This window comes from Falco naumanni, chromosome 12, assembly GCF_017639655.2.
Source record: "Falco naumanni isolate bFalNau1 chromosome 12, bFalNau1.pat, whole genome shotgun sequence".
Lineage (NCBI taxonomy): Eukaryota > Metazoa > Chordata > Aves > Falconiformes > Falconidae > Falco > Falco naumanni.
In genome coordinates, this window is record NC_054065.1 from 21,152,098 (window position 1) to 21,167,758 (window position 15,661).

The 15,661-nt window shown below is 38.5% G+C and overlaps 1 protein-coding gene across 8 annotated transcripts in view; it reads right to left on the reverse strand.

Annotated features, from left to right (window-relative positions):
* The window catches only part of BICRAL (BRD4 interacting chromatin remodeling complex associated protein like), a 45,065-nt gene that overhangs the window by 14,326 nt on the left and 15,078 nt on the right, over positions 1-15,661 (reverse strand). For 3 of the 8 annotated variants that reach the window (XM_040612129.1, XM_040612127.1, XM_040612128.1), the window contains exons 2-4: positions 5,234-5,282; positions 2,312-2,360; positions 2,161-2,229 (exon numbers count right to left, since the gene is read on the reverse strand). In XM_040612129.1, the coding sequence (XP_040468063.1) occupies positions 2,161-2,229; positions 2,312-2,360; positions 5,234-5,277 (162 nt within the window). In that variant the 5' untranslated portion in view covers positions 5,278-5,282. The other 5 variants (XM_040612134.1, XM_040612132.1, XM_040612131.1 and 2 more) reach the window with 5 other exon arrangements.

Here is a 15,661-nt window from a genome sequence, read left to right on the forward strand (position 1 = left end):
TCTCATGCGGGTTTTAAGAGAGACTGACAACTGCCCAAGGAAACCAACCTGCCATCAGTAGAGGTGTTATGCAATCATTCAGCTCAGGGTGGGGGGTGGGGAGGAGGGGGCAGGGCACAGGGGGGCAGAGTGGACACTGCTTTCTCATCCTTCAGTCAGCAGGAACTTAATCTTGTTTGTGTTAGGTGTTGGCTGAGCATGCTTACCAGCTGAGGCACTGAACCCTTGACACTGAATTTGTCAACTCTGCCACTGAAAGGCATGAGACGGGCATCAAGACAGTCAATCCTACTTCATGGTAGCAATTCTGAATACATACAAAGACAGAACTTTCAGTATCTGCAAAAACTTCAATGACAAAAAACTCAGAAGCCTTTAACTTTTCACGTATCTTACATTATAAGCAGGGACTGAAAAAACATCTATTTGTATTTTAGATACTCCTTGCTCCTTACAACACACTATAAGAATCTGTATTTGCAATCAAGTCATTCTTCACTTAGGTCAGCACAGGGCTCTCATGCAAGGGAGGGAGGAAAAGAAAATGGCATTGGTATTCATGATGAAAATACAAAGGATGAAAACAAAACACGAGAGGAACAAGTGCTGGAGAATGTAAATACAGTAAGCCATCCTAGGAACACACACTAGAAATCCCTGCTCCTCTGACCATCTGCCTTCTAGATTACCTAACCCCCAACCTCACATACCAGAAAGCTCTTTTGGCTTTCACCAAATATTTTTGTTTTTTCCAACTACTACGCAAGAATCCCACATTGCCCAGAATCTCCTACTCCTCAAAATCACTCCAAATACTCACTTTCTGAAAATATGCCAGAAATATACTCCTGATGTCTTTCCACCTACTCATGCGTACCAGAAAACCTTTACGAACAACTAGGAAGTCTAGGCTTTGACAAATGCATGTCATACGTCACCTTTTTCCCCTATAACCTCATTTTCCTTAGAATTAAGTCTACAAAACCCACCTGCCATATTGCATACAGGAAGCTGCTGTCCGATAATGGCTAACTGGTACCAAGTCGAAACCACTGCTCCTGATTAGCTGAAAACTGGGCATACCCATTACTGTCAGTACCCCACTCCCCCACCATTACCTCAACCAGCTTATCTGGAGAAAGAACTGTCACTCAATGTTTCTCCTGTAATATTTAGTAAGGATATCGAAATGAAGGATGGGGCAAATACTTCACATCACACTACTGTAGCTACAGAAAAGTCACTAGTTCTCTACACACAGATAAACAGTTTTCAGGATTTATTTATGCCAATTATTTAAGATCACCTACAAGTATACCCACATATCTGTTAGGAACATGGGACAGACTCAAGACAACAGTACAACAGAAAGAGGAATTACCAAGGAAACCCTACCCTATGTATTCTAATAACTGAACTCTTTTTTTAAAAAAAACACACCAAAGAAATTAAAGAAATGTGTGTCAGAAGGGATCTCCGGAAGTCATCTAGCCCAACCTCCTACTCAAAGTAGGACTACTACAGTATTAAAGTAGATCAACATTGGCTTTATCTCCAAGCATGGGGATTCCACAACCTCATTGGGTAAAACTTGGTCCTGGGCTGCAGTACACTCCTGGTGAAAAAATAATAGCAAAGACAACTTGCAACACCTAATGAATTTGAAGTGTCTTCCCTAACACTGATGTTACAGGATGGAAACATCCCAAGCTAGCTATTCAGTCTAAAGAACAAAAAAAACCCCATTTATTAATTTAAAAAAATTGCTAGCTCAGATTCTACTTAGAAATACGAAACAAAACCATCCTAACATACACAGGAAATGCATGAATGACCAACTTTTAAGGTCTACATTTGAGCTCAACTATACATCTACCATCACTAACATTACAAGTCCGGTTTACAAGAGAGTTACACCGGAGAACATTTTCACTGCTCAGCAAGCTGGTTTACATATTTACAAAACATGGCCCAATAGCGCAGTATCTTTCGATCAATTCCCCGCTGAAACACTTAAAATATTAACAGCATGAGGTGGTTCTATGTCAGCATTCAGAATGTGCATATGAAAAAGGTCAAAACCTTTTATAAAAGCCATGTAAAGCCATAACAGAACCATGCAATCTCAATACAAATATAATTTATCTCCCGACCACTTACATTGGAGTTAGCGAAAATTGAATTTGAGTTGGCTACAGAATATTCTGCATTAGTCAAGTCTTCATTGCTCTGGTAAAAGACAAAAATAATGTTTAGAAATAACACACTCAATGAAGGTTATATATGTCTAATACACAGGAATGCTACTTACAGATTTACTACTAGGTCCATGTAGAAAATAATTCAGTGCCTGTGGGTCCCTTAAGGGAGGGGAAAAGAAAAAAAGTTACCACTTTTAGGAAGCTCTTTCTGCTAATGAAACTAATTTAACTAAGCCATATACTGCATTCATATAAATCAGGTTTATAATAAAAGCACATTTCTTTCACTGACTCCAATGCAAAGCTGAAAGTTAATACCATCTGAGGATCTGTGTATCTGTATCAGCACAATCTTCAGATGTTGATGGTATTTGCTGTCATTGTACCAAGGCATTTCAAGCAATAAACTATGTTCAATATAAAATTTTAGTTGCAGTCTACCTTACTTCCCTTTATAACAGTATTACTCATACTGTCTTAAAACACACAGGATATTATGACAGCACATAGTACAAAACCAAAGGAAAATACTAGCACCAAATAACATGAGAGCTAAAACAGGTATCGTTGCTTCTACAGAGATGAACTACAATGTCTGTTTAGCTAGTGCCTAAATCAACAGGGTTATTTACAAGCCTGAATCTTTAACATGTTTTCTGCCACATTTAACATTAACAAAAATACCCTAGTGACAAACCTGAATCTTTTAACATGTTTTCTGCCACCCTTAATGTAAGTCAGCAGAAATTTATGCTTGCCAGAGTAACAGTCCCTTCACTTGGAGAAAAGAGCAGCACCTTTTCCAAGTGAAATCAACCATAGATACAACTGATTAAATATTATGAAATACAATTTCAATGTATTTCATTAACTTAGCACTATCACTGAATAAAACTCAGATTAAAGATATGGTCTGGTTGAATGATCATGGGAAATTCAGACAAAAAAATACATTAATGTAACTGCACATACAAACCAAGTAAAAAAACATTAAAAGGTTGTGTTACATGGGATTATTTTAATACAACAATTATACAGCATTTCCCAACATGTCTATTAACATGAGGAGTAAAATGACATGGAGGTTTTTTTATTTTAAAATATCTTTATTGATTAATAAGTAATAATACAACATTTTGAGAAGCAAATTCTCATGTAAAAAATATTAATTCAAAACATTTCTCCTTCTCTCTTGATCATCCTAGAAAATAAAGAGGGAACAAGTTAAAGATCTTTCAAGTTTACAAATACTCTTCTAAAAGCACAAATACACCTCTGATTTCTCTCTTTTTTATTTCAAAAACAAGCTTATTCATGTGTTTACAAAAGACATTTTGGTACCTGGCAGGGACTTCATGGCACTATTACGCTTACAACACAGAAGTGGTTACATATATTCTCAAATAGTAGATTACACTAAATTTCAATAATTAAGGAGAATAGGACTCATTATCTCATATAGGGCTATATCAAGCTTATGAGTCTTATCAATAAAATAACCAGGCCGCTTAATACTAGTTACACTCACTGACTTTAAATCATTAAAAAATGCAATTGAAAATGAAGAACACTTCATCACCTTAAATATTGTCTTTAGTAAGGAAGGAATTTTAGAAGGCACTTACCAAAATCAAAGATAAGATGGGTAAAAAATGCTGGTTTCTATTCTTCTAGATGCTTAAGACAGTAATTGCTGCCAGCAGCAGGAAGTACACTGTAATTTTTCACACAAACACTCATCTGTATAGAGAGCACTTCATTTCCTGGACCACCTGTGAACTTGTAGCAGGATCCTCCTGATTCATGCTCACCACAGAGCATTTAATTGTCCCATGCAGTCAATTATCGTCTTTATGTTCCAAGGAGGATGTGTTTTCATACAGCTCCAATCAGTAATCTTGCACAGTATACTTCACAGAATGTAACTGTCAGCCATTACCGGCAATGCTTTTGCTACAGCATCCACAGAGTAACCCCCCAAATTACAGCAGCCACTGTGGTGGTATTTTGGTTTTTCTGAAGGTAAAGCTCCCATTGGTTTCACTGGAAGCTTTGCATGCATGAGAAAGGTAAATGGCCGATGTATTTAAGACAGTAAAAAAATCTTGTATGAAGCAGAGGTGAACTTTTAGCAGCTGCTACAAGACTCATGTCATACTAACTTCTGGCAGAGTTTGAATAAAGTATTGTACATTAAATGTTCGATGCTCTTTTTACATTTTAAATGCGTTATACCATATTAACTCTCCTTCAATACTGACATGAATGTTGGCCAAAGGAAGGTAATTTCTCATATACACAATCCACAAAAATCTTGCTCATGCTCCAGCTATCAACATTATTTTTTGAGATTCCCATGTAGAACTATAAACCTCCAAATAAATCTGTTACAGAAATGATGAAAAAAAAAAAAAAAACAAAACAAAACACCAAAAACAAAACAGGACCATCTAAAATCCCCAATTTTATTAAAATCAAGTATCTTTGAGCCAAATGCTGATAAATTCTTGTTTGTTGTGAATACTTAACGGCACTGGGTAGCAATCCTATTTTTCTAAAATTTCCATGCAAATGCATGTCATTAGTAGAAATTATTTATAATTTTACTTTTCCCTGTACAAGTATAGTGTTAATAAACCATTTAGTTCCACTACTCAAAAAATTGAGATCTTTATTTTTTAGTTAAAAAAATAGTTCTTTGCAGCAAAGTTTGTAACGAAATCCCTAGTAACGTGCTTCAACACCAACCTGATATTGCCACTAGCTGAGAAGGGAATCCAACCTACATGCACACTTTATTCCTTCACCTCTCTGGAGAAGGCCAGCAAGTGGACTGTCAGCTGGTATACACTGGGGCTGAAGGCTGTGTGATACACACATCTCCTCGGGGAGAAAGTGAAGCATAGCTACTCATTTCATTTGCAAGTCACCTAGTCTTGAGACAATACTGAGGCAGAATCACCTTCAAGAAGATGATTTTGCAAAACTATTTTTTCCAACTTTTCTGAAAGAATTGCTTAAGGAAAACTTACCCAATAAGGTCAAGGAGACAGGATTCATCATCATCATCATCCATGACAACTAGAACAAAGAGGGAGAGGATGGATATTTGATGTGTCAGACAAAAGACTGCCTTCAACAATAAGACCAATTTAGAATATCTCAATATTTTTATTATGCGATTTATGAAGCTGACAGTGTCTACTATTGGCAAAGTTCTTAAACCTGCACCTTCTACAGAGGTCCACTGATTTATCTCAAAATCAAATTCAGTCACATGTAATGATGTACAAAATCCCATGCAAAGTTTTACCATTTAGGGTTCTTTTTAGAATTTTAAATTGGAGAAAGACAAATGACTAACTAAACTGATTAAACAGAACTTCTGTGACTTTAAAAAAAAAAAAAAATCAACACTGAATACAATCTCAAGACTCCAATTAAAATGTTTCTGTAGGAATTTACTCCCAGCTAAGCCCAGCATGGGATTAACCAACCACTACAGAACCTACTTTTACAATTACTGGCTATAATACCGACCAGCCAAAAAGGTAAACAAATCTAGGTCAATATCATGACAGTGCTATTATAGGCTAAAACCACAGCCAAGACATGACAAAGCCAAGACATTCAAAAGAACACTATTTTCTAGCAGAACTTCCTTAGCTATTGCTAGTGACAATATGGCTACTTCCTTTTTTTCCTCAACAATACTCAGAAGTGTATTTAAACAAGCTTGTGATTAATAGTACAGACCACTGACAATCCTTTTAACAGCAAGTGAGGAATTAATTTACCTTAATCACACAATGTAAGCATCCATTCATTGAGTACAGAACACTTTCAGCCTCACAGTATCACAACCACCAAGCCTTACACACTGCCTACTCAGTTGGGTGCTGCCCGTACCAAACACATTTCATCACTTTTTCGCCTGATTGCTGTTCCTTCAAAGTTTCTGTTTGCATATTCTGGTTCTGTTCACCATAACTCTCAGAATGTCATCTAAGATTGTACCTTCTCCCTTTTCCCTATCAGTAACTCTCAGGACTTTATCCTCCCTTATTCCCTCTGTAAAGGTCCCATATAATCCACCAGTTCAGTCATCAACGGATGCCAGCATTTTCTAAACCTCTCGGTACCCTGGCTTCCAATCAGTTATCCAGTCTCACCTTCACACATCTTCTAATCACATCAAATTGATCACTGTGCATTCCATGCCTGTTTTTTTCTCAACTTCTCTTAAAAAGTCTGCTGTCATACTAACCAAATCTCTTAATACAGATTTTGCTCTCTCTCTTACTTCTCACCAAACAGAAACTTACTCTCCTTGATAGATCCACATGAATTGTTCTTCAGGCTCTCCCTCATACAGATCTCCATAATGTTTAAGACAATGGAAGGGACTGGAGCATCTGTTACACAAGAAACTGAGAGCACCAGGACCGTTCTGCCTGTGGAACAGAAGGCTACGGGGTTATCTTACCCATGTGTATAAATACCTGGTGGAAAGGTGTAAAGAAGACTGAACCAAATCCTTCTCACTGATACCCACTGAATGAACAAGAGGCAAGGGGCACAAATCAAAACAACAACAATCTATTTAAACATAAGAAATTAAAAAACAAACAAATAAAAAAAAAGTAGTTAAAATGGTAGTTAAATACCAGCACAGGTTTTCCAGCAAGGTTATGGAGTCTCCATCCTTGGAGATAACCAGAACCCTGCTGGACCACAGCCCTGAGCAGTCTGCTCTGGCAGAGCCTGCTGTAAGCTGGACACTGAATGAGGTGATCTTCAGACCTACCTTCATACCTCAGCAATCCTGTGATTCTTTCCTGGATTTTTTCTATACCTCACTAATTCCGAAACTGTTTATACTTTAGACTAGCAGACGGCAGTCTGTCCTCCATACTGCATAGCCTCATTCAGATTTTTTCCTCAATTTCCTGTGCTTTAGCTTAGTAAGGGTGAAGCAGAACCGGAACGTGCATCACTATAAGGATCCCTCAGCATCACCTTTCTGAGACAACTGGAAAATAAAGCACAGCTACCAAGAACTACTTCAAAAGTCAGCAAAATCAGCACTCATGAGGTGATTATGCATCTTAGTAATTTCTCCCATAATTCAGTAATACACCTGCTCACTCTTGCATACAGCCACCAGCCTGAGCACTGATCTTGCAATTTAATGCTATGCAAGTAAAATGACATTTTATGACATCACGGAATTTATATGTAAATGTTCATTAGTAAGAACAAATTAATAAGCAATTAGCATTCAGTGATTAGCATTCTGCTTTAACTGTATTGTTTGTACTACTTAGGGGAAGGTGCTATTTCCTCTAACAGCTAAAAAACACCATATCCATCTCTCAAGAGCCAGGTTTCAAAGACTGCTAGCTAACCAGAAGTAAAAATCAGCTCTACCATAAGTCAACATGAACTCTGTTTTGACACTACATGCCTGCTTGTGAAAACACCATCCCATGGGTCTACAGCAATACTGACATCATTATTTAAATAAAATAAATTGTATTTGCTTTACCAAATCAAATACTCTCTGTGATTATACTACAATAAGAGTTCAATATTATCAAAAATGACCACATAGAACTTTGTTCAATCAGTACGCCTGTGGGTATTAGACAAATCTGATAATTTCACTAAATTCTTGAAAACCTGAATATAACAATCAGAAGGAAAATAAATTGCATGAGAACACCAATGACAGAAAATCTTAATGGTACTACATATTCTTCACCACTCAGCCCTTTAGCTGAACATGCAGTTGGCCTTATTAGAAAATATAATCTGTTCTTTTTCCTCATTTCACAAACATGATACAAGAAAAATTACCCAATACACCATAAACTTCTGCCAGTTTATGACAGACAATAAAACCTAAAGAAAACAGCTACATTTTTTATAAACACAAAGAATCACAACCAGTCCCCTCCAGAAGTGCATCCTTCTAACAAGCTTTGACAATGACATTACTAGTAGAATTTTATATACACATGGAAAAGAAATATTATGTCACCTTTTTTTTAATGCTGGTTTACCAAAGAGCTAATCTGTATAAAACCATTGCCAAGTTTTTATACAACTGAACAATGAACCGTCACACAGCCAAGAACACACCTATCATACAGAGCTCTTGCTACATTCAGTTGTTCTGATCAGCATTTGCAGCCTAAGGGGCTACATGCTTTCACACCTTGACAACTGCAAATAACACACAGACAGATTGCTACCACCTCAACATCCCCACAAATGATGCCCAAGTAACATGACGCTAACATAATGCTGCATAGCAACGCTTTTGTGAAATACCACAGGACCAACACACAATTTACATGGCACACACAGGGGTATGTGGTCTGTGAAAGAAAATCAAGATCACAGCCAACACACAAACCTACCTATTTAGATTAAATTCTGCTCCTATTTCACCACACATACCCAAGATCTACATAACTGTGTAACTGCATGTTGTGGTTTAACCTGGCAGGCAGCTAAACACCACACAGCTGTTCGCTCACCTCCCCCATGCTGTGGGATGGGGAAGAACAGCAGAAAAAAAGGTAAAACTCATGGGCTGAGATTAAGAGGTTCTGTTCAAGAGGACAGAAAAAGAAGGAAAAATAATAATCTTGATAAAAGAATATACAAAACAAGTGATGCACAATGCAACTGCTCACTACCTGCTGAACAACGCCCAGCCAGTCCCCACGCAGCGGGATACCACCCCCCAGCCAACTCCCCTCCAGTTTTATTGTTCAGCATTACATCATAGGGTATGGAATACCCCTCTGGCCAATTTGGGTCAGCCATGGCTGTGTCCCCTACCAGCTTATTGTGCACCCCCAGCCTCCTCACTGGCAGGTCAGTATAAGAAGCTGAAAAGTCCTTGACTTAGTGTAAGCACTGCTCAGCAACAACTAAAACATCAGTGTGTTACCAATATTATTCTCATGCATATTCTCATCCATAATTCATCACCATACCAGCTACTAGGAAGAAAATTAACTCTATCCCAGCAGAAACCAGGACACTGCAGGTTTACATCTTTTTAACTGATGCAGTTGTCATTGAGGATTAGTGTCCTGTTAACTTCAGGACAGCAACAGAGGTGGTGCACAATCCGACAGAGTCCTTGCACACCCAAAAACAACTAGTCATTCAGCCTCTTTAGAAAAGAGGGAAACATTATCAACACATGACCTTGACACAGATGATCATTTAAAAGTGTGTTAACAAAAAGCAAGCCTATCCTGTGAAATTTTCCTAATACATTTTCTACAGCGCAAATGGTGCTGCTTTTCTTGCTGACCACCTTTTCAGGTTTTCTATACACAAGTTATAAATTCTGTCCGTCTCACTGTTCGTTAACATATAGGGAGGCAAATCAATGACTGCCGTGTGAAATGGGCATAAACTTTATTAAGCCAAGACAGTTTGAAAACAGAACTCAACACAATGAGTGGAATTAAGAGCATTAGAATAGCCTAGACCAGCGTTCTCCAAAGAGGGGTGGCATGCAAGACAATCCACTGGGGTGCAGACAGAAAACACTGGAACTTCATTAGCACATACACAAATATACATACCTTGGGGGTTCATGCTCAAAAAACTTTTACCGATAGGGGTGTGCAATTAAGAACATTTGGAGACCACTGGTTTAGGCTCTTAAAAGTTTGACTCATTTCTATATTTGGATCAGTTGACAGGGGTTTCAGCCCATAGGCAAGGGCTGTGGGTGCAGGCTCCGGGTGAGGCTTGTCTGGGCCATCGGGCCCCCCCAGTGCACCCAGTTCCCTGGCAAGAGCCCGGGCCAGAGGCAGTTGGGGGAATACACACATTAGAAAGAGTCACACAACTTGCTGGAGCACTGTTACAATGTAGCCTAAGAAATACCTAGTTACTATCAACACTGTTCTACAGTGTCTTTGCTTAAAAAATAAAAAAATCCTACCAAAAAAGGCTGTTTATCCTAAGTAGGCCAAACTCAGCCCTGCTGCTACATTCAACTACTTTACAAAGGGCAATCCTTACTAATTAGTAACAACCCAGCACAGATACTCCCTCTAACTTATTATTAGCAAAGCCTCTGCTGTCTTATTTCATAACCCTGCTGCTGCACTGATGAACCTAGCATATACTTCAACTTGGGTCACATGTACTTGAGGAAGCAGCACTGCCTGTCCCTTTTGGGAAATAACCAGAGTGCCCTTTATCGCATCCTACCAAACAGAATATAAGAAAAGGTTAAAGTAATAAAACTGACAAGGATATCCCAGCTATGCAGGTCAGTCCTCTGGGGGACTGTTAGTACTTGGCCTTAACATCTCTGCCTCACTTTCAACAACACTCTCACCTACTACAGAGCAAAGACAAAGAAACGAAGGAGAGAGCAGTCCTGCACCCCTCTCATCCACTTTCCCCGAGTCTGCTCAAGGCTGTTAACAGCCACCTGGATCAGAAAATTCATCGACAAAATACATTGATCTGTTTCAACTTCGATTAGCTTCTGGATTTGGTTCTGGCTTGCCACGAGACTGCTTGTGCCAGCACAAGAGAGGAAATAGGAATGGGCAAGCTGGGGAGTTAAGTACTGGGGAAGGCAGCAGTGCTTCAGCCAGCTTAAAGCAACTGTCAGCCTGTAGCCACACGTGTGGAGTTATTACAGCCACCACTCTCACATTAGCTGCAGTGCAGGCAGCAGGTCGACAGAAGCAATTATTCCCCTCTACTCAGTACTTGTGAGCTCCCATTTGGAATACTGTGTCCACTTCTGCCACACATACCTCTCCCCTCTTAAAAGAAATACAGAAAAACTTGCTAGAACCCAGCAGAGTGCCAATAAAATCCTGCAGGCAAGTGACACTAAGGAAGTCTGAGGGAACTACATTACTTCAGCCTGGACAACAGAAGGCTAACTGAGGTGCCACCTGTAGCCGTCCACTAGCTAAAACAGATACAAAGATGAGCAGAGCCAGCCTCTTCTCATCAGTGCGCAGCAAGACACTAGGCAACAGCCAACACATGCAACACAGAGAATTCCAACCCGACGTAAGGAAAAAAGAAGCTCACAAACAAGAACACTCAAGCAAGCAGGTGTAATCACCCTCTTTGGAAATTTCCAAAACTCTAACGGCCCTGACCAACCTGTCCCAGCTTTGAAGATAGTTCTGCTTACAGCAGGAGGCAGGGCCAGATTAACTCCAGTGCTCCTTAACAGCCCCAATTTTTCATCACCATGCTACACAATCCACAGTGGCATGCAACACATGCAGGGTCTATAGCCTGAAGAGTCATTAAAACTGTATTTGTCCAGAAACAGCCCAACTATTCATACATGCCTCATATACTGTACCTGATTTTTAGAACTGAAAAAATCTGAGTATTCAAAACCACTGTAAATACTGAATTTTAAATCTGCTCAAATTATATTCAAGCTTGTCTCAAAGAATTATTTCCCTTCTCAAAGTCATTTATAATTTCATACAACCTTAACACACAACTTCAGATACCAAGCAGTAAAATATTATTTTCACAGTTTGTAAAAAGCCAAAAACAGTAGTTAGTTTAGAAAAGCAACATTTAGAGCAGTAATCCCCAAAAGTGTAATATGAACAACACCAGAACTTAGTAAACCACAAGTAAATAAATTTACCTGCAAAACTGTTGTAAAAATCTACAGACTCATCACTTCCGTGCGACTACACAGTATCAATTCCTGACTGGCAGCATGCTGGCCCATGCCTTCTGAGAGTGAACAATGACCTTTGGAAATCAATGCTTTAAAGCAAGGAAATGACTGCTGTAGTTAACAGCTTTAGAGTGGGCGATAATGAAACTTGCCTACAGTAACATATGTAGCACCTGAAGCAACTAGCGTTTGAGTTAGGAGATATGCCCACTAATCCCCACAAGTTCAGCAAGACTTTGTACACATCCAGACAGCAGGAACTCTTCACGACATCTCCATCAGGCTTTATAATGGATACAAGCCATCAAATCTGTACTGTTTTGTTGCACTACACCATTTTCCAGATCTACAATCCCAACATTAACTTCACTATGGAATACCTGAAGAAATACATTGTCACCATAACAATAATCATCAGAACAACAAAAATAGAAGAGATCAATACTCTAATAGTCAATGTAGAAAATGGTACTGTAGTGAACCGTGTGCTACATCAATTTATGGTATTTTTATGCCTTACATTGTTTTTGAATATGTGAGACGTAAGATAGCACTATTAACCAAATGCAAACATCCCTCCCTTGTTAAATTACATCAAAGGATCACAGCAGCATTATGTGATTCCACACCGACTGCAGAGGCAAAACGCCCAGTGAAGTCCTTCCCTCACACAAATTTCCCCCACAACTGCCATTAATTTTCACAGTGCTAGTATTTTAACTCAGTGTGCTTCTGAACTGCGGCGGGGGGGAGGCCGCTCTACCACATATTCAGCAATAAGTATCATTTCAGCAGCATGCACTTCAGGTTGCTAAGGTGCTGTAACTACTGCCTTCCTTACATTGCCAGTTCTCTCTCAGGTTCCTAACGGTCAGCCAGCCTTGGATTCACTGAAAGAAACTTAACGTACACAGGAACAACCAGACCTAATTTGCATTCTCTGCAACACAGGAGTGGAAGAAAGGAGTATAAACTCAAACCCTTATTACCATGTATTTTGTTCTTAAATTTCAAGTCCACGCTACTTTTGAACAATCTATTACCTTTCAAACTGGACAATTTCAGGTTCTCTTACCTAGCCACGCACATGTTTTACAATCATCCTATGAGCTGCTCACCACATCAAGCCCTTTATTTTCAAGAAACTGATTTTTACATAGATGGAATAAAAAAAAGCAAATATTGAAAACTATTTCCACTTCTCCCCTCTTATTACTGTAAAAAAACCAATGTGCATCAGAATAATGACACAGTATTCAATGGAAAAGAGGTAAATGTTGACAAACTTGATTGAAAACTAAAATCTCACTCTCAATTTTACTTGGGCAAAAATACCGAAGGCATAATTGTCAAAAATTTGTCATTTCAGGAAAACAGGACTAAGGAAGAAAAATTATTTTTAAAAATGGACTTTGTACATTTAACTGCTCACTTGTAAACCATGCTGTACTTATATTCTAAAATATCGCATTATTCCTTTCAAACATTTTCTCTTCCACAGTAATCAACAAAAAGCAACTACTACACTGTTGAAAAATCTACCAGGAATTGTGCTCTCAAGAAGAGCTAACAAAGGAATTAGGGATTCTAACCTAGTATGACAGTGCAATATCCAAGTGTGAACTTTCTATATATATGAAAATGTGTTTTCATTCCAACATTCTAAACCTTACTACTCATAATAGTAATAATAATAATACGTACATAAAAGTACTTACTACTCATAATAGTAATAATAATAATGATAGTAAGATGAACTTACAATGTTTGAAATGAGCTGTGGAACTGAATTTAATCATCAGTATTTCAAACACAACATTTATGCAACACAGTGCAAGAAGTTGTTTCTAACTTTAAATATTCAAAGAATGATTCAACACCTCTCCAGGAATATTGCTCCAAAAAATGGGAACTGTTCAGGAGTCAGATAAATTGCAACAAGAAAAGAAACACAAAGTGCTACCTCATGAATTACTAAGCACAACATTATGCATCTTCATGGTTTCTAAAGTCTGGCAGGAGACAAACACCTAAGAGGACAGGCAGGGTCTCTGCACAATTGTGAAGTACCAGCTCCGTATACAGAAGAACAAATAAAAACCACACACTAAAGTACAGGCAACCTACAATAGGTTGTTTATCCAACTCATAAATTTCCTTTTAGTATACTACAAAAAAAAAAAATTCTTAAGTTTGGCAAATGTGGCAACTTATCAAGCTTCCCAAAACTATGGTGATATTCTATTAAGAAAAAAAATATGGAAATGTACAGTTCAATACTTAACAGTATGTATGATAGTGACGGTTAATCCAGCTGCAGGCAAGCACACCGAGTACATGTGTAAATCCTCTGTGCAGCTGTCTAAAATCTGGTTTCCCTCAGCCACACATGTTCAGCATCAAATTTCTAATTTATTCAGTACCATTTTTCCATACTGCACCCAGAGCTGCTCTTGGCAACACCAAAAATTTGGCAAGACTTTCAACCAGAAATATATATTTTTTTTTAAACCACACAGAGAAAATCCAGTGTAACTTGCAGCCCGGAGGTCAGGGTGCTTACCTACCCCAACTGGGACCTCCCCAGGTTGAACACACTTAGCCCATTTCCCCAGCAAACACTATCCTCATCACTATGCTACAGCCTATTTTGGGCTCTGTCTTCTAAGCTGCTCCAGCACATACACAGCTCTTCAGGAATCTCAATAGTCATAAAACATTTTGAAAGGTCCTGGTTTCATACCAAAAGAGGAAAAGAAGCAGTCATAATCTCAACAGTTCCTTCAGAAAGAAATGTTCACTGCCCAAAGAAAGTTAGACACTCTTCAAGTATTTCTAGAAACTACTGTATGCAGTAACACAGGCTATTAAGCATACATTATTTACGCAACACGATACTTCAAGAAACACGGAGTCAGTTCTTCAGATGTTTTCACTTTATACTAGGGAATACCCATGTATCATACTTCTCATTCTGTGCATATAATTTCCAAAGATTCAGAAAAAACTCTTATGCAATCCCATAATGTAACTTCCTTATGAACCGATAATTTCTCAATTAATAAATCATGCCCAATTAATACATTTTCACTGCCACTCTAGTCCACACTATGTTTAAAAAAACAAACACCAAACCCAAAACTGTTTACCTTGCCACAGGCATGGTTCACACAAGTTAGTATCAGCTAACAACTGCCAATAATTAAAGTTGAATGGGCATTTATACTCCTTTCAGTTATTATGTTTCAGATATCAACTGAAATTAAGAGTATGATGAACTGACAGATGCGTAACTAACTCAGCAGTGTGGTCCATATCAATGCCCCCAAAACCAGGCTGAAAATCCTCCACACCGCCAATCTTGTCCTTGTTGAAGCTAATGGATATTTTGCCAGGTATTTCAGTGGGGCCAAGATACCTTCTGTAGTTGACACATGTCAATAAACTCAAACTTCAACACAAGATCCTGAAATTCTACACTCAGATCAAGTTCACAGTGAAACTACTACAGGCTCCACCTGAGACAAGACTAAGATCAGCCATTACAAAAATGATCAGTCTCCTGCAATGAAGTTACAACTTTCTCCCCTGACTCCCCTCTCTTCACCACCCTTTCTTAATACTTTCAATGAAAGAAAGGCTATTGTATTACGTTTTGACAGTGATTTGCCCATTTGCTTTCTTTTCCTTTTCATAAGCACTCCCTTACTCAAAGTAACATTGGATATAGCTCTAGAGAATTTCA